The following is an 18,002-nucleotide window of genomic DNA, read 5'->3' as shown; positions in this document are numbered from 1 at the left end:
GGTCTCATCATTATTCATGTTTCAGGAACACAGATCTAGTGATTTCTAGAGTGAGGATGACTCAAGTCTGCTCAATAGTGCCCTCCCAATTTGAGAGGGGACTTGGGTTCTGATCCAGCTGGGTATCCCAAGAGATATCCCAGAAAGTCCATTTTATCCCAGGGTGGTGGACTGGCACCCCAAGGTTCCTTTGGTTTTCTGTGCAAGAAATAAGAACTGAAGCCCTTGGTTTCTGTATCTCTGGCATGTCCTTTTCTTTAGACCACACGCTGTCCCATTGGGTTCCAGGTTCTCATCTACACACCAGATTGCTTCCTTGGAAGGGGGATTTTGCTGCACCCCACTGTCTGGCCTGGGGATAGTGACAGCAGAAAGTATAGGAGCTTGAGAACCAGATAAGCCAGAGTTCAAATTCTACCCTGCCTCCTCTCCCCTAAGGTGTGTGGCCTTGGGAAAATGTCTGATACTTCTCTGTGCCTGTTTCCTCATCTGAAAAATGGAGCTAGTAACAAGTCACACAGTAGTCGTTATAGTTAAGGGAGGCTTCACTCCTTCAGTTAACATCCAAGAGCATCATCCATTTCCAACTTCCACATTCCACTCCTGCGCTCTTTGGCCCCAAGAGGTACAAAAGAGTTTACTTCTGGTCGAACTTCCATCAAGGTCTCAAGCCAGTTGCCCCAGGCACTGAGAAGGAGGGTGGGTGCAGACCTGGGGTATGGTCTAGAGACCAAAGGAAGAAAGGCGAAGAAGCAGGGCTTTACAGCACTTCAGGGGGCGGGTTCCATCCGGGGTGAACCTCAGCCTGGGACCACGCCCCTTCCCAAAAGGGCAACGCCCCCAGGCCGCTCCGCGCGGGCCCGCCGAACTGACGTGTGTGAGTGCGCGCGCGCGTCCTCCACGCCGGGCCCGGCGCATGCGTGCTCCGCGCTGTCTTCTCCAGGCCAGAGCAGCCCTGGCGGCGGCGTTTGAGTGGAGGAAGATGGCGGCTCCTGGCGGTTTAGGGTCCGGCCAGCTGTGAGGAGCCCCGAGTGTGGCAAGCGCTGCCTGAGGCGGACCGCCTCTGCACTGGCCCTGTCCCGGCTCCCTCACCGCTGTCGTCAGCGGACCTAACCGGAGAGCGTGGCGCGGGCTGGGCCAGGTGAGGTCTCTCCCCATCCCGGGGCCGCGGCGGGGAGCTGGAGCCTCCTGCCCTTTATGCCCCGGGCCCGCAGCGGGCAGTGGGCGCCCCGGGTTCTGCGCAGGCCCTGCACCCCGCGCGGTTGTCAGTGCCGGCTGGACTGGAGACCTTGCCGTCGTCATTCTCGGCCTCCCCAGGTTAGGCGAGGAGGAGGAGAGCCCTTCTCCAGCCAGCCATTGGGGTGGGAGTGAACCTGGCCCCTCTCTTCAAGCAGGGCGATTCTTATCCCCTCCCCGGGGCCACGAATGGGTGTGTGACGTGGGCAAGGATGGCTGTAGGGATGTCAGGTAGTCTTTCCCCGCCCCCGAATGTTTAGCGTCTTGCGAGAGAAGCCGGAGGCCGGTGCCCTACAAAATTGGGGCTGCGGCGAGGGGCTAGCATCTCTGAAGCTGCAGCTGCAACGGGAAGATTTTGGACTTGACCTAAAAAATAAAACACAAGCAGCCTTTCCTACCCCTTAGCTTTTTGAGTGTTCGCCAGCGAAGTGGGAACCGTGGATCTCTTTGGTTGAGACAGCAATCCACGTTGTGACTGTGGAAGCCTTCAGGTGAGAATTGTGTAAACGGAACGGTGAGAGGGTGGGAATGAATTTGTAAACGAAGAAAAAAAAAGGTCTTGATAGTCTCTGCAGAGTAACTTCGGTGCTAATGAAGTCCTCCTTCGTTTGAAACCTTTGAGTTGTTAAGATTTGAAATAGCCCATTGCTTTTGACTGTACAGTCTCCCGAATTTTATTAGGAAAATAAAAGCTTCGTTTCTTATTTGCCAAGCTTTTGGACTTCTGTATGGTAGGGTTCTGATTGCTCTGGATGAAAATTCAGACACATTACCAGTTCTCACTTGCTGGCAGGGACGTTGTACTATGGTCGTTCTGTTTTGAGAATAACTTTTTTGTTGTTCAAATGCTAATGTAGAGGCTGATTTAGTTTCTGTAACTAGGGAAGTCGGTTCGAAGTCCCGCGGGTTTTTTTCTTAAGAATTGATGGCTTCAGTTGGAGTTGTGCTGTGGGGATTTGTGGAGGTGATGGCTTTGGATTGGACACTTCAAATACCTTTTGTAAAGTTAAATTTGTTTTGCAGTGCTTAAGAATGATGACGTTATGTGGGTTGGAAGGGGACAAGGAAAATTTGGGAGGAAATGCCATCGTTAAATTTGAACATTGAAAATTCACTCCATAGCTTTTACTATAGAGCATCACTATTATAGTGAATGGTGATGCTCTGTCAAATCCTGACTTTGAGCATATTCATCTGTATAATTTGACTGGATGGCCTTTCATTTGTATGTTGTCATTTTATACCGTGTAATTGTTTGCTTTTGACAAGCCCAGTATAAATGTGTTATCACTCTACATTGACCCACGGACGTTTTGTCTATTTCCAAAAAAAAAAAAATCTTTTAATTGTTAAAATGACAATTATTTAGTTTAATATCATCTTACATTTTTACCATTTTACCTTTTCTTAAAGCCATCACCATAGAGATTTGTAGATTATTTTTTAGTGCCTTTGCTAAGGATATAAACCTGAACCAACAACTTCTCTGTTGTGGAAAATTGGAAAGCCACTCTGTCTTTCAATTTGCTAATAATAAAGGTCACAAAATTAATGCAGTGAAACATCCTGGTGGTTCAACACCATGCTTCTTGGCATAATGTGTGGCGTTGTTGTGCTAAATCATCGTCAGGTATTGATGCAACTTCGTGATGTCCATGACATCATTCACTCTCCAGCATTTTGCCTTTTGCAATTCCTTACCTTCTCAAGAGTCTTTGCAAAAAGAACAGGGCCAGGAAAAGTAGCTTAGGATGCTTCTCAATGTCTGATTTCTAGAAGAGCCTTCATTTAACACTACTTTGTGCAGTTAAAATCATTCTGTAAAATTGAGAGCTGTGTGATTCCTACCTATTATGAAGAGCAAGCACAGAAAATGCTAGCAAAACCTCTGGATTTTACAAGCATATTGAGGTCCCAAGGAGATGTTATCACAACGATGAACAAATATGTGATTATCTTTATAATTTCAGGGTTGTTTAGGTCTGTGAATTAACAACTTTTTTTTTAATTTTTATTTATTTTTAGAGAGTGGGGAAGGGAGAAAGGAGAGGGAGAGAAACATCGATGTGTGAGGGGTACTGTGGTGGGTTGCCTCTCACACACCTAGAACCAGGGACCAGGCCTGCAACCCAGGCATGTATGTGCCTCAAACTGGGTGACCCTCTGGGTTTGCGGGACAGTGCCCTTCCCACTTCACAAGATTCTTTTGTGGATCAAAGGAGGTAATGTTTGTAAAACTACTTTGTAAAATAAAGAGTAAATGTAAGATTGATTATTCAATAAATCACTGTTATGAAAACACCTGTCTAGGGCCCTCTTTGTGCTGGGCACTTTGGAAAGTAGGTACTAATGATTCTAGGACAAGACAGCTTTTGGTCTCAAATTGCCTACAGTCTGGGTGGGGAGTCAGACAAGGAAACCATTTGAATACTGTATGTTGCAGTGTAAGAAGTGCCTGAATCCAACCAACCAGGGGTTCTCAGTGCCAGGATAGCTTCCCCAACCTTTCCTGTTCTGCAGAAAAATCTGCCTTTTGTGAGTGAATTGCTTTTTATAAAAACTTTTTAAAAATTCTGTCATGAGTTATTTTCTTCTTTTATTCATTCACTGTCAAGACACTTCCCACACAGTATGCCCCAGTTATGGTTCCTGCATTCTCAAAAATCCAAGAGTCTTGGGAGAACCTTTTTGAGAATGAGTCATAGGCACTGGCAACTAACACAAACATTGCAGCTGCAATTAAAATATCTCAGGTTACTGAGTGGTGTTAACTTACAGTGATGATGCTTTTGTTTTTGTTTTGTTTTGTCTTATTTTTAAAAAAAGATTTTACTTATTTTTAGAGGGGAATGGAGGGAGAAAGAAAGGGAGAGAAACATTGATTGGTTGCCTCTTGTATGCCCCCAACTGGGAATTGAACCTGCAACCCAGGCATATGGCCTGACCAGAAAGGGAACCAGTGACCCTTCGGTTTGCGGGACAATACCCAATCCGCTGAGCCACACCAGTCAAGGCAGCACTGTGTGATTTTAACCTGATCACATTTCGTTAATAAATTTTTAGTTGTCACTCAGAATGTTGACTGTAAGTGGTGATTAGCACTGTCTCTTTTCTCCCGATAATAAATAAAATGAGAAAGTCCTTTTCCTCTTTCGGTAAAACTGACTTTTAAGCCAAAACTGTAGTAAACTACTTTATGGAATCTATTTATGTGAATTGAGATTACTTAGTATTGCTGATAATGTCCCATTGCAAGTTCATCTTAGTGCAGTGGTAGTTTTATAACTAATTTCCATGTTGTTGCCTACATTGCTAAAGTTTTATGAGTTTTTGGATTGAATGGAATCTTTAAGGGTGCAGTATTGGTTGAACATGTACAGTCTATGTCTTAACTGAGAATGAATGCTTCAAGGTTGTGGTTCACAGAAGAGTGAAGATGATGTGTTCATTTCCTAAAGTATGATAAATTGTTAACGTGTAGAAGGATGTGATCTACAGAAAAATTGCCCAGTATCATGCTCATGATACATCCTACTTATAAAATGTTTTTTTATGATATTCTGCTAAATCTCTTGTAAAATTATAACTATAGTATAATTTTGCCTTTCCTTACTCATGCATCTATTGGAAAGCACATTTGCCTTGAATTCTGGCTTTCCTGTTTTAAATTTCTATTTTTTAATTTACAAAGTTTTCTTCCAAGTTTTTATTTATTTATTTTTCCAGTGTTGCTGGTCTGTATTTTGCTTCAAAGGTGGAAGAGTCTTGTGGTGCTTTGATTCCTGTTTATTTACATAAGTCCGATAAATGTGTAGATATTATACAAAGCAATAGTTAATTGAAAAATTCTGTTACTCTGGCCCTGGCCAGGTGCTCAGTTGGTTAGAGTGTTGTCCGAATACACCAGCGTTGCGGTTTGATACCTGGTCAGCGCACAAACAAGAATCAACCAATTAAATACATAACTAAGTGGAACAACAAATCAATGTGTCTGTCTCTCTCTCAAATCAATAAATAAAAATAAAAATAATTTTAAAAATATTTTATTTATTTTTAGGGAAGGGGAAGGGAGGGAAAAAGAGAGAGAGACACATCAATGTGTGGTTGCCTCTCATGCGTGCCCCACGCCTGGCCTGCAACCCAGGCATGTGCCCTGACTGGGAATTGAACTGGCAACTCTGATTCATAGGCTGGCACTCAATCCACTGAGCGACACCAGCCAGGGCTGAAAATAAAAAATAAATTTATTACTCTGGACAGTAACTTATTTTCTGTTTTTTTGGTAACACATAGATTTGAGGTAGTTCATTTAATTCTACAAGGGCAAACCAGTTTTAATTTTAGCTAATAATATTCCCTTAGAATATGTGATATTTAGGATACTTTTTATTTCAACTACTTTAAGGAATCCACTAGTATGACATACGTGCTTCTCCAAATTTATGTTTCCTTTATTATTTTCATTTTAAATGTTTAAGTTGCATTGGGATTTGGAGAACAGGGAATTTTTTCCAGAATGAACCTCTTGGCTCATTGTTTGAAGAGAGATTGATGTTAATTTTTAATTCATCAGTGTAATTTTACTAAATGTTGTCAGATGGAAGTCAAAGGAAAATGGAACTTATCATTTTATTTCAGTATTTCTTATTCTCTTTTTCTAGTAGTCTTGCTGTCTGTTAACCAAAAAACAACATTGTCTTGTCTTGGGATCAAGCAGTATTGTGTTTGCAGGACTGCTGTTCTTCTTCTTCTTCTTTTTTTTTTTTTTAAGATTTTATTTATTTATTTAGAGAGAGGGGAAGGGAGGGAGAAAGAGAGGGAGAGAAACATCAATGTGTGGTTGCCTCTTGTGTGCCCCCACTGGTGACCTGTACTGCAACCCAGGCATGTGCCCTGACTGGGAATCAAACTGGCGACCCTTTGGTTCTCAGCCCGAACTCAATCCACCGAGCTACACCAGCCAGGGCAGGACTGCTGTTCTTAGCTTTTGCTTTGAGATATTTAATAACATCTTTCTAAATAGATCTTTGGGTCTATTCAAGATCAAGTAAGCTGCTTTCTTCCTTGTTAATGAATCTAAAGTTTTATATTCCTGCTCTTGCTGGCCTGCTCAGTTGGTTAGAGCAATGTCCTGCTACTCCAAGGTTGCAGGTTTGATCCCCGGTCAGGGCACATACAAGAATCAACCAATGAGTGCATAAATAAGTGGAACAACAAATCAGCATGTTTTTGTAAATTTATTTTTATTTCAATGTGTTTTTTTGCTCTCTTTCAAATCAATAAAAATTTAAGTGGGTTCTTCAAATTTTGATTTATCTTCCTTATTTCTACCCTTTTTCTTAGTAAATGCATGTCTTTTTTCCAAAAGTGTGTTTCATAAATCATAATGGAATTTGGGAATATAATATCCCATAGAGCTGCATAATGACAGGTAGGTTAAAATTTCACATTTTATTTAACTTAAAAGTAACTGAGTAGTAATGAAATCTTGAAGACACGCTAGGTGAAATAAGCCAGACACAAAAGAGCAAATATTGTATGATTACACTTACATGATATATATGGAGTAGTCCAGTTCATAGAAAGAGAGAGTGGAATGGTACTATCCAGGGGATAGGAGGGGAAGGAGTTAGTGTTTAGTGAGTATGGCGTTTCAGTTTGGGACGATGGACAAGTTCTGGAGTTGGTTGGTAGTGATGGTTGCACAGACACGTGAATGTACTTAATGGCACTGAACTGCATATGCAAAAAATGATTAAAATGGCAAATTTTATTTATATTTTACCACAGTTTTTAATAAATATAACTTAAGGGTTTACATATTCTCTTTCAGCTGGCTTGATGACCATTTATTTTAATGTAGTAATTAAGATAGGCTTTGGCCCCAGGTAGACTAAGGCTTGTACCCTAGTTTAGCTACTTTCCTTGGTTATGGTCCTTAGCTTCTATAAGTTTCAGGTTTTTATTTTTTAAAAGACTTTATTTATTTTTAGAGAGGGGGGAGGGAGAGGGAGAGGGAGAGGGACATCGGTGTGCAAGAGGTTACCTTTCGCACGTCCCCAACTGGGGACCCGGCCTGCAACCCAGCCATGTGCCCTGACTGGGAATCGAACCTGCAACCTTCGGGTTCACAGGCTAGCACTCAGTCCACCAAGCCACACCAGCCAGGGCTAAGTTTCAGTTTTTTAATCTATTAAATAAGGAATATGGTGTCTATATTGTGGGAAAATTAAATGTGGGAGTTCGTGTGAACTTCTTAGCACATTGCCTACTCCATAGTAAACACTCAAGTCTTAAACATTATTATATTGTTTTATGGAACATTAAAACTGGGACAAGGGGAACTTATGTCCTAGCTTCTTTATGGTGTAGTCCCAGTGGCACACCTGTCCTGCATCAGGAGTACCTGTTTTCTTTTCTCCCCATGCTTCTCTGTCTGCCCTTGACTGGAGAATTGGGCGTATTCGTGGCTTCCTTTGACGTCATTGCTCTGATGTTTCTTAAATCCATCTAATGTGATCTTTTATGCTTCTTGGTTTTCCAGGGATGTTAATAGAGCATATCCTCTAATTTGGCTGCACAAGTATTCACAGCTGAGTCCATTATTTCATCTCTCTTCCCTTAAGATTAAAAACCTACATCAACAAAGTCCCCTTCTTAATATTCCCATTTCTGTAGCTAGAATAATTTTATTCTGGTCTGATAGACCATAAAACCGGAAATCACTTTTTATACCTTTTCATCGCTGTATCCTGCCATGTAGTTCTGTATTGTCTTCCTCGGTATCCGTCATGTTCCCTTGTTCCTTATTATATTCACTACCCTGACTCTAGACCAGGCTTTTATGAGCTGAAGGCAAACTAAATTAGTGTTATAATTCTTAGCTGGTCTTTTTCCCCGTGCTCTGCCATTTGCTAGTTGTCTCCATCTTCAAAATGGGAATTACAATTCTTATCTCATGACATATGTGTAAAATATTTAACTAAAGGCCTAACACATGATAAACACTCAATTAACAGTCATTACTGTTATTTAAGATTGAGGTGACAGTTTATGACAGACCAGTCTTAAAGGACAGCTATTTGAATGGTTTCTCCTCTGATTAAGAACTTATGGTAACTCATTATTGCCTATCTCCCCTGCTTATCTTTGAAGGTTTCCATATGGCCCTCATTGTACATTTCCAGCCTTATTTTCCATGACACCCGTCACGCAGTCTGTTCCAGCCAGGATAGTCTCACTGCCTTTCATGTATCATGTTCACTTGCACGACTGGAACATTTATCTTCCTAGGTAGGAGGCAACTTTTTTTTCATTTAACTACTCTATCTAGTTCTGTAGAGTATTGCTGTACGCTCTATCATTTAACCACTGTTGTGTTTGTACAATTAGGTTAAAGTTTGCATCCTAAAAGAAAAGTATTGTGCCAATTAATTCCTGCCAAATAGCTTTAAAATGATGTATTATACAGTGTAATTCATATGTAATATTTTAGTGCCTTATAGGCACATTTAGTGCTTCTATACTAGGCACTCAAACATTCATGCAGCACATATAGCAGATCCTTGACATTTTGCCCAATGTCATTTCCTTACATTGTTGCATGAGATGCTATAAGAACTTAACTTTTGCTTATATCAATTATCCTTATGGTAAGATTGGTTTTATTACATGTTTTGCTTAAAGTCACAGAACCTATTGAGGACATTAACTGAGGACTTACTATACTTTTGATTCTTACAGGGTGATGTTCCTCATGAATTTTCTGAAATATTACTTGACCCCAGCTGTTGAATTTTTCTTGCCTTTGTGGTTCATTGGGCCATTCATTCAACAAACATTTATTGAATGTTGCCACTATGTGCTAGTCACGCATGGTCTAAGGTGTTAGGAATACAGTGGACGAAAACAGGCAAGGTCTCTAATTTCCTGGATCTCAGTTTGAGATCAGAGAAAGCAGTTAATGAATGAAAAAACTTTCAGATAATAATAAGTACTACAAAGAAAATGAAACAGGGTGTGATAATGACGGGCAGGAAGGGGAGACTAATTACAATCACACACAGTTTAACAATGGGGATACGTTCTGAGAAATGCTTCATTAGGTGATTTTGTTGTGTGAACATTGTAGAGTATGCTCACACAGATCTGGGTGTGGTGTAGCCTACTGCACACTGAGGCTCTCTGGAATACTGTTGTGTCGTGTATGCTGTCTGTCCTTGACGGAAAGGTCATTTTGCAGCGCATGACTAACTGAGATTACTGGCTTAGAGAAGGCCTGGGTGCGAAGGTGATGTTTGGGCTGGAAGACACAGGGCAGGGTGTGTAATGCTAAGTTTTGGGGACAGAAGGGGCAGCAAGTGCAAAGGACTAAAAAGTAGGAACCAGGATTCATTCAGATTTCCAAATTGCATTTGGTTGTTATTTAGATTTTGCTTCTTAATCTAACAGACCTCCTCCCCCTCTTTTTCTTTCCCTCAATGGCGTTGACTTTTTGAAGAGCCCAGTCTGGTTCTCTGGTAGTCTTTTTGACGTTCATGATTCTTCTCGGTGCTTCCTTGTGTTATTTAACTCCTTCCTCCCTTTTAAGACAAAACTGCAGGCTTGATTGTATTGAGATTTGCGATCCTTTGTGACACTGTGGACTCCTATCATTTGATGTCACCTTTTCCCATTAATTTGATAATTCGGTTAACTTGAAAGTCCTAGATCTTTCCATTTTAAAGGTTTCCCTTTCCAATGATCAAATAATTTGTGGGGTGGCAGTGTGACACAATGCAATTACTCTTATTTCTCCACCATATTTCACCTGTTGGTTTTAGCATCCGTTAATGATCCTTGCCTGAAACAGTTGTTTCATTGGAAGTTGCAGAAGAATGGTGTTAATCCTTCCATGTTTATTAGCTGGCAAGATATTATCAGCTGAGAATGAGCTATTAACAGTCTTTCCTAATATGTCAGGGTGTTTAATTCTGCTTTTCTTTCTCTTAAGATTTTATTTATTTTTAGAGAGGAGGAAAGGAGGGAGAAAGCAAGGGAGAGAAAGCAGGGGAGAGTGTTGTTTCTCCCCTGACTGGGAACCAAACCTGCAACGTAGGCCTGTGCCCTTCCCTTATCATGAGTCCAACCTGTGAGTTTTCTCTTTGTGGGACAACGCCCAACCAACGGAGCCACACTCTGGTCAGGGCTAATTCTGCTTTTCATTGTCAGTTTTCTTAGTAAAGAATTGATCTCTGCAGTGATGGCAAATAAGTTTCTTTGCTATTTTCTGTTTCACTATAGGCACATGAATTTTTATTTATTTATTATTTTACACATAGTTACAGCCATTAGTTTTTTTGACGCTGACCTTTGGCCAGTATAAGTCTCTTCTTCAAGCTGGTGATACGTCCTTTTGACATGCCCCCATTGGTGTTTGGGCTGTTTTCTGTCACAACAAGATTAGCTCAGGTTAACTTTGTACTCTCCCCATCCTTGACCTGAAATCAGTCATTTTTCTAGGAAGACCTGGTTGTTGGTTTTTTTTTTTTTATAGGGAACCCATTAGAAACCAAGCTCATTGCTGCTAGGTCTTCATTATTTATAGGTCCTTTGAACAGGCACAGCTAGAAAATATGTTTTTTTAGAAATCAAAACTTTAGCCCTGGCTGGTGTGGTTCAGTGGATTGAGTGCTGGCCTGGGAACCAAAGGGTCACTAGTTCAGTTCCCAGTCTGGGCACATGCCTGGGTTGCAGGCCAGGTCCCCAGTGGGGGGTGTGCGAGAGGCAACCACACATTGATGTTTTCTCCCCCTCCCTCTCTTCCCCTCTCTCTTAAAAAAAAATAAATTAATTAAATTAAAAAAAATAAAGCTTTACATTGATATTTCCAGTTTAATTTTAACGTATTACAGGTTTTTGCTTAGATTTTAGATGTCTCTCCTTTCTTAAACTGAAAATCTTGGTTTTTAGTACTGTTCACATTTATTTGCTTTATCCTACAGTATATATAAGAAGTTTTAAAAAATATAGTTACCTGTATTACCACTAACAAAATTACTGAAGCAAATTTAAGTTTTCTCTGTGATTTTTAAAAAAGATTTTATTTATTTAGTTTTAGAGAGGGGAAGGGTGGGAGAAAGAGAGGGAGAGAAAAACCAATAGGTTGCCTCTCACTGGTCCCCTATTGGGGACTGGGTCCGCAACCCAGGCATGTGCCCTGACTGGGAATTGAACCAGCAACCTTTTGGTTTACAGGCCGGCGCTCAACCCACTGAGGCACACCAGTCAGGGCTGTGATTCTTTTTATGCCAGGATATTCTGTCTGCCAGGATCCAGTGAAAAAATGGAAAACATACTAGATATTTCAAATAGAGAAGATTTAATGTAGGGAATTGGTTACATGTGTGTTGTAAGACTGAGAGCTGAAAAGGGTAGGGTAGCTTAGAGATTAATAACTGTAGGATGAAACTATTGTCTCAAAAGTTGGGGGAACAGAAGGAGTAGAACTTTTAAAGAATATGGAGGAGGGATCATCACCTTAGGCACGGCCCTCACTTTCAGGGCTGGGGCCATGAGGAGGGATTGCTAAGAACCACATGGCTGGAGCTTGAGCCATCTTCCTTCTCCTAATTTTTATTAGTTTCTGGTTTATCCTTTCAGTGTTTCTTTTTGCAAAAATAAGCAAAGATCTACATATATTTTTCTCCTTTTTTTGAAAATTTTGTTTGTTTATTTTTAGAGGGAAGGGAGGCGATAGAGGAAGAGAGGGAGAGAAACGTGTGAGAGAAGCATCATGGATCTGTTGCCTCTCACACACCCCCAAATTGGGGACCTTGCCTGCAACCCAGGCCTGTGTCTGACCGGGAATTGAACCTGCTTCACAGGTGGTCACAGGTTTTCAATCCACTAAGCCACACCAGCCAGGCCTATTTTTCTCCTTCTTAATACAAAAGGCTGCCATATTATTTACACTGTTCACCACCTCTCTTTTCACATAATGTATTTGGAGATCATGCCATATTCGAACAGAGGCAACCCTTAATCATTTATTTTCGTAGCTTTGTTTTGTGGATATGCTAGCTGTCAGCTAGTCACTTTTTTCTTTTTTAATTACCCCCCCCCCCCGGCACATTTTTTTCATTGCTTTTTAGAGAGTGGAATGGAGAGAGAAACATCGATTGGTTGCCCCTGTTACACGCCTGGACCAGGGATCACACAGACCTAGGATTGCATGGACTAGGGATAGTACGCTCCCAGGACTGAATCTGCAACCTAGGTATGTTGTGCCCCGGTCGGGAACAGAACCTGCAACCATTTGGTTCCCAGAGGACGCGCCAACCAGCTGAGCCACACCAGCCAGGGCTAGTCACTTTTTGGTGGACATCAGTAAATAATGCTTTACTATGAATCTTTCAAAAGTAGATATTGGTATCATATGTTAGAATGAGCAGTAGGCTGGAAGACAAAAGATAGAGGTTCTATTTTGCCACTAATTAGCTTTATGACTTTAAGGAAGTGACTTAAGTTTTCTGACCTCAGTTTCCTCAATAAAATCAGGGTTCAACTGTTTCATAATATTAAAGGCCTTTTGCTATAATATTTTATATTTTTCTGGAAGTTTTATTGGCTATATTTTAAACCTATTATTCAGTGAAATATGTAAGGCATAGGAAAACTATAAATGAGAACATAAGCTTAAGTTTTAGAAGTACTACTGAGGGTTTTCTGAACTTGTGTCTGCTGTGGTGCTTGTTAAAAAAAATGGAAGATTCCTGGACCCATCCCTATCTTCAGAAACAACATCCAGGAAATTTACTGACTAGGTGATTTTTTTTATGATCAATTAAGCTTGTGAAACAAAGATTTAATTCATGCGCATAGGCCACTACTTTCCTTTGGGTGTCCTGGAGACAGGGAGTACCCCAGATATTATTTATTTCTCATGAACTTCTTTGCTTTGACCACCAGCAAAAAAAATGTAAGTGGAAATACTGGCCTGAGAACCGAAAGGTTTCCGATTTTGGTTCTCAGTCAGGGCACATGCCTGGGTTGCAGGCCAGGTCCCCAGTTCGGGGTGAGAGAGAGGCAACAGATCGATGTATCTCTTGCACATTGGTGTTTCTCTCCCTCTCTTTCTCCCTCCCTGTTCCCTCTCTTAAACTAAATAAATAAAATATTTAAAAAATATAAATAAAATTCCTACTGCTAATTTGAAAACAAACTTCCTTCCTAGCAATTGTTTCATCTTTCCCACATATAAAATTATTTAATTTTACTATAATATTTAACTTATTTAATTTTGAAGTACCCAGAAGAGTGATTCAAGAATGATACTTCAGTTTTGTACTTTTTTTAAAAAAAGAAATACGGTATACCTAAAACTAATAATGTATGTCAATTGTAATTGAAAAATAAAAAAATATTAAAGAAATATAATGTTTTATATTTTATTTTACAAAAAGTATTTTGGGGGCAATAACATTTTTTAACATTTCAACTAGCTGTATCAAGTTTGTTCTTTTGCCATATTTGTTTCAGATTTATTTTTAAAGGGAAATATAAGACACAGATAGCAGTTGAAATCCTATGTGTTCCCTTCCTTTTTTTTTTTTTTTTTTTTAAGATTCTTATTTTTTTAGAGAGGGGAAGAGAGGGAGAAAGAGAAGCAGGGAAACATCAGTGTGTGGTTGCCTCTCACATGTCCCCTACCTGGCCTGCAACCCAGGCATGTGCCCTGACTGGGAATCGAACCAACGACCCTTTGGTTCACAGGCTATCACTCAGTCCACCGAGTCACACCAGCCAGGGCCTGTGTGTTCCCCTTCTGATCTCAATTGCCTTTATCTCTCTCTAAAATAACCTAGATGGATTTGGTGTTTATCATTCCAGGCACGTTTGTATATTTTACTATACTGTATATTCGTGTATTCATAACACTATATGGTAATAGTGTTGTTATGTAGGTGTTTTCTTAATATGACGATCAATTTTTAAAAAGTGAGCAATATTGTCCAAATTAGATTCTGTTTTATGAAGTCATTTTTGTGAATGTAAAAGATGAGTTGGTGAAGCACATCTTTACTAACATACATAACTTTTTTATTAACGAGTTCCCTTATTTTTAAAGTCTAACGTTAATGTGGCCAGCTTTGAGCTGAAAGTATGCATTTTATGAAGTGTATATTTAATGAAATACACATGAATTTATTAACTTAATGAAAGCGTATTCATTTGTACTGCAACTAATTTTTCGATACCTACTGCTACTAAACCAGCAGAGGGGGCTAAGCAATGTAAAAAGCTGCCAATGTCAATTCTGGTTGGAAAACTCGAAAATTTGCTTCAGAATAGAAATAGAAAAGTCTTAGTGATTCTATCTTTGCATGTAATTGACTACATCTTGATTATCATAAATTTGATATCCCTACTGAAAGTGAATGTTAATAATAAAATTCTTTTGGAACATCTAAATCATAAGTCCCCCACCCCCCCATACATATATGTCATCTTACATTTCTTTCTAAATCACCTTCTGGTAGGCAGCAAACACTTGATGCAGTTGTGTTGTCTGGAATCTGAAAAATAATTTTTCCTTCAATTCTTTAAGTTTACAGATAACTCCTTGTTCTGGCCACAATGCTATATAAATAGGAAGCAATTATGCTAACCCGCTGTTTTAGTTAAGTAGGCTTTTCTTTATAAAATTAAAATAAATACTTAGAAATGTAACTCTAGGCTTCCCTCAGGTACCGTTGCATTTTATAAAAATGGATGTAAACAGAACTTGTGGCTAAGCTGATTTTTAAAGTTTCCTTTGTATTAGGCTTTTTGATTTGGAATATTTTTTGAATTGGATTGTTTAAAGTGTTATACTTTAACCATACTATGAGTCATTTTGGAGCAAAATAAGGGAGAATATTTTTTTCTCTTCTAGTGTCATATAAGAAGATGAGCATTAGCACAAATAAAGTGCCTAGGAGTAGTTGCTTTATCGGCAGATACAGTTTCCATAATTCTTTGTGAAGGACTAGAATTAGAAAATTGTTTGCTTTTGGACACTTAAAGAAAATAGTTATTTATATACAGAGTGTTCTACTCTACTCAGAAGGCAGAAATAGGAATATTTCATATTTGTATGAAGTAACTAATAAGCTATTAAAATGCAATTAGAAATTTTAAAATCATTTGGAAATCAAGAAATATATATTTTTTACATGATGAAGAATAGTTTCAGGAACTTTTAGAGATAACAGCGTGAGATTAATTGTGGAATGATTACTTGACATTAAAAAGATATAGCATATACATACATATATTATTTCTTTGTGTATGCCTTATATGTATAAAGACACACAAGAGTTTTGTTCATTGGAAACTGAGATCAGGTGAAACAGGTCCTGCAACAGACTTTTTATCTCCCTTTGGACTTGTATGTGGCACTGCTTTCAATGGAAATTTCTTTGCTAGGCTTAGAACTCTTGGTATGAGTGGTTATAAAGTGCAAATTTTTCTTTGAATAATTGTTGCCTCCCTTTGTAATAATATAGGGCATACTATTTTGCTAACTAGTTTGAAAAAAACTGAGTATGTTTACATTTTTTGTGCTGATTAAAAACATTGGTTCATCTAATTTGCTTAGAATATACAACAGCTTTCCTCAGAGGAAACTGATTAGTTAATACATCATCTGGTATAAAATTGGTATATATGATAAAACAAATTTACTTTCACTACTGGCTTGTTTAAAATGTTTTACTTTAACCTTAAGTTCTGCAAATGGAAATGTAAAGGAAAGTACAAAAACCATTTGAGTATTTATCCTATGCCTTACACTTTTCCAAGAGTATACATGTATTAACGCATTTAATCTTCACAAACCTCCATGAGATTGGTACAGTATTATTATTACCCGCATCTTTTTTTGCTTTGTTTTAAGATTTTATTTATTTATTTTATTTTTAAAATTAACTTATTTTTAAAGAGAGGAAGGGAGGGAAAAAGAGAGGGAAACATCAGTGTGTGGTTGCCTTTCAAGCACCCCCCACTGGGGATGTGGCCCTCAACCCAGGCATGTGACCTGACTGGGGATTGAACTGGCACTGGCGACCTTTCAGGTCACAAGCCAGTGCTCAGTGCACTGAGCCACACCAGCCAGTGCTCCAAGTTGATTTTTATTTCTTCCAGCGCTTTAAAGATGTCATTCCATTGTCTTCTGGCTTTCAGTTTCTGACAGTCATTCTCTATCATTGGTTTTCAGCAATGTGATTATGATGTACCTTGGTATAGTTTTGTCTTTGTGTTTTATCCTGCTTGGTTTGTTCAGATTCTTGGATTTCTGGGTTTATAGTTTGTATCAAATTTGGAAAAATTTTCATGATTATTTCTTAAAATCTTTATTTGGCCCCTTTCCTCTTTCCACCAGGACTCTGATTAAATGTACGTTAGACCTGATATTGTCCCTGTTGTTACTGAGTCTTTGTTACTTTTTTAAAATCTTTCTCTCTGTTTCATTCTGGATAGTTTATGTTGATATGTCTTAAATTTCACCTGATTCTTTTCTTCTGTATACTCTAACCTGCTGTTAATTAGATACAGTGATATTTTCATTTCATATATTTTTAATCTCTGGAAGTTCCTTATTTTCTTTTAAATATCTTCCATTTCTCTGTAATAGTTAACCTTTAAATCCTTGAGCATAATAATGGTATACTTCGTATCACTGTTTTATATTATTTTTATTTATTGATATTAGACAGAGAAACATAAATTTTTGTTGTTCCACTTATTTATGCATTCATTGGTTGATTCTTGTATGTGCTGTGACTGGGGATCAAACCTGCATCTTTGGTGTATGTGGGGACGACCCTCTAATCAACTGAGCTATGTGGCCAGGGCCACTTCTTTCAGCTGTTTCAAAATCATTGTCCTCTAGTTCCATCATTTCTGGGTTTGTTCTTATTGAGTAACTTTTCTCTTAGGGTGAGCCTTTTCTTTCTTTCTTTCTTTTTCTTTCTTTTCTTTTTTTTTTTTTTTGGTCTCTTGGCACATCTAGTAATTTTTGGTTGGTTATTGGATGAGCTTCTGGCTTTTGTTGTCGTTCTTTAAAGAGTGTTTTGGCAGACAGTTAAGTTGCCTGCTGATCAGTTCTTCATCTTTTTGAGGTCTGTTTTTTTAAGTCTCACTAGGGTAGATTTAGTGTAGTCTTCATTTCAGGGACAATTTAGCTCTGTACTAAGGGCTGAATTCTCTGGGGTCTCCACTGAAAATCCCAGGAGATTGCCAAGAGCTCTCTACTCTTACTTGCTGGAGCTTGAATTTCTTCCTGCTTGTGAGCTGTGGGAATTGATCTCAACTTTGAATCTCCCTGTCATTCTTTGCCTGACTTTGTGGAGTTTCAGTATGTGTTGCCCAGTTCTTAGGAAAGACTCAAGAGGATACTATGCATATTTCTGGAGTTCGTTTTCAGTGTGGCTTCTTTTCTTTCTGGAAATCGTCTCCACAACTCAGAGAGGTTGATGGGCATTTTTAGTTCCCCCTCACTTCATTGAAATCCAACATTGCCTTCAGGCACAACTGCAGAATGTTCCATAGTCTGGAATTGTCTAATTGCTTCCTCTGGGAATTAGCTTATCTAGAAGCATGATTAAATTAAAAATTTAGAGCAAGAATTCTTCATAGGCAGTGTTTCGTACTTCTCATTGTATCACTCAGGAGGCGTACTTCCTGGTGGTCTTGCTTTTTAGCTGTGCTCAGATTGACCTCTGGGTTCAGATGATATCAGCCTA

The 18,002-nt window shown here is 39.2% G+C and overlaps 1 protein-coding gene across 4 annotated transcripts in view; it reads left to right on the top strand.

Annotated features, from left to right (window-relative positions):
• Window positions 1-927: 927 nt before the first annotated feature.
• FBXO42 (F-box protein 42) overlaps window positions 928-18,002 on the top strand; it is a 76,156-nt gene continuing 59,081 nt past the window's right edge. The window contains exons 1-3 of one of the 4 annotated variants that reach the window (XM_045190564.3): window positions 928-1,141; window positions 1,642-1,727; window positions 8,392-8,529. In XM_045190564.3, coding sequence (XP_045046499.1) covers window positions 8,493-8,529 — 37 coding nt within the window. In that variant the 5' untranslated portion in view covers window positions 928-1,141; window positions 1,642-1,727; window positions 8,392-8,492. The remainder of the gene's footprint in view (window positions 1,142-1,641; window positions 1,728-8,391; window positions 8,530-18,002) is intronic. The other 3 variants (XM_045190563.3, XM_024554264.4, XM_024554263.4) reach the window with 3 other exon arrangements.

The sequence above is a fragment of the Desmodus rotundus genome, chromosome 3 (genome assembly GCF_022682495.2).
Source record: "Desmodus rotundus isolate HL8 chromosome 3, HLdesRot8A.1, whole genome shotgun sequence".
NCBI classification, from domain to species: Eukaryota; Metazoa; Chordata; class Mammalia; order Chiroptera; family Phyllostomidae; genus Desmodus; species Desmodus rotundus.
The sequence above is the reverse complement of the archived record's forward strand: the minus strand, read 5'-3'. Positions and strand labels throughout refer to the sequence as shown.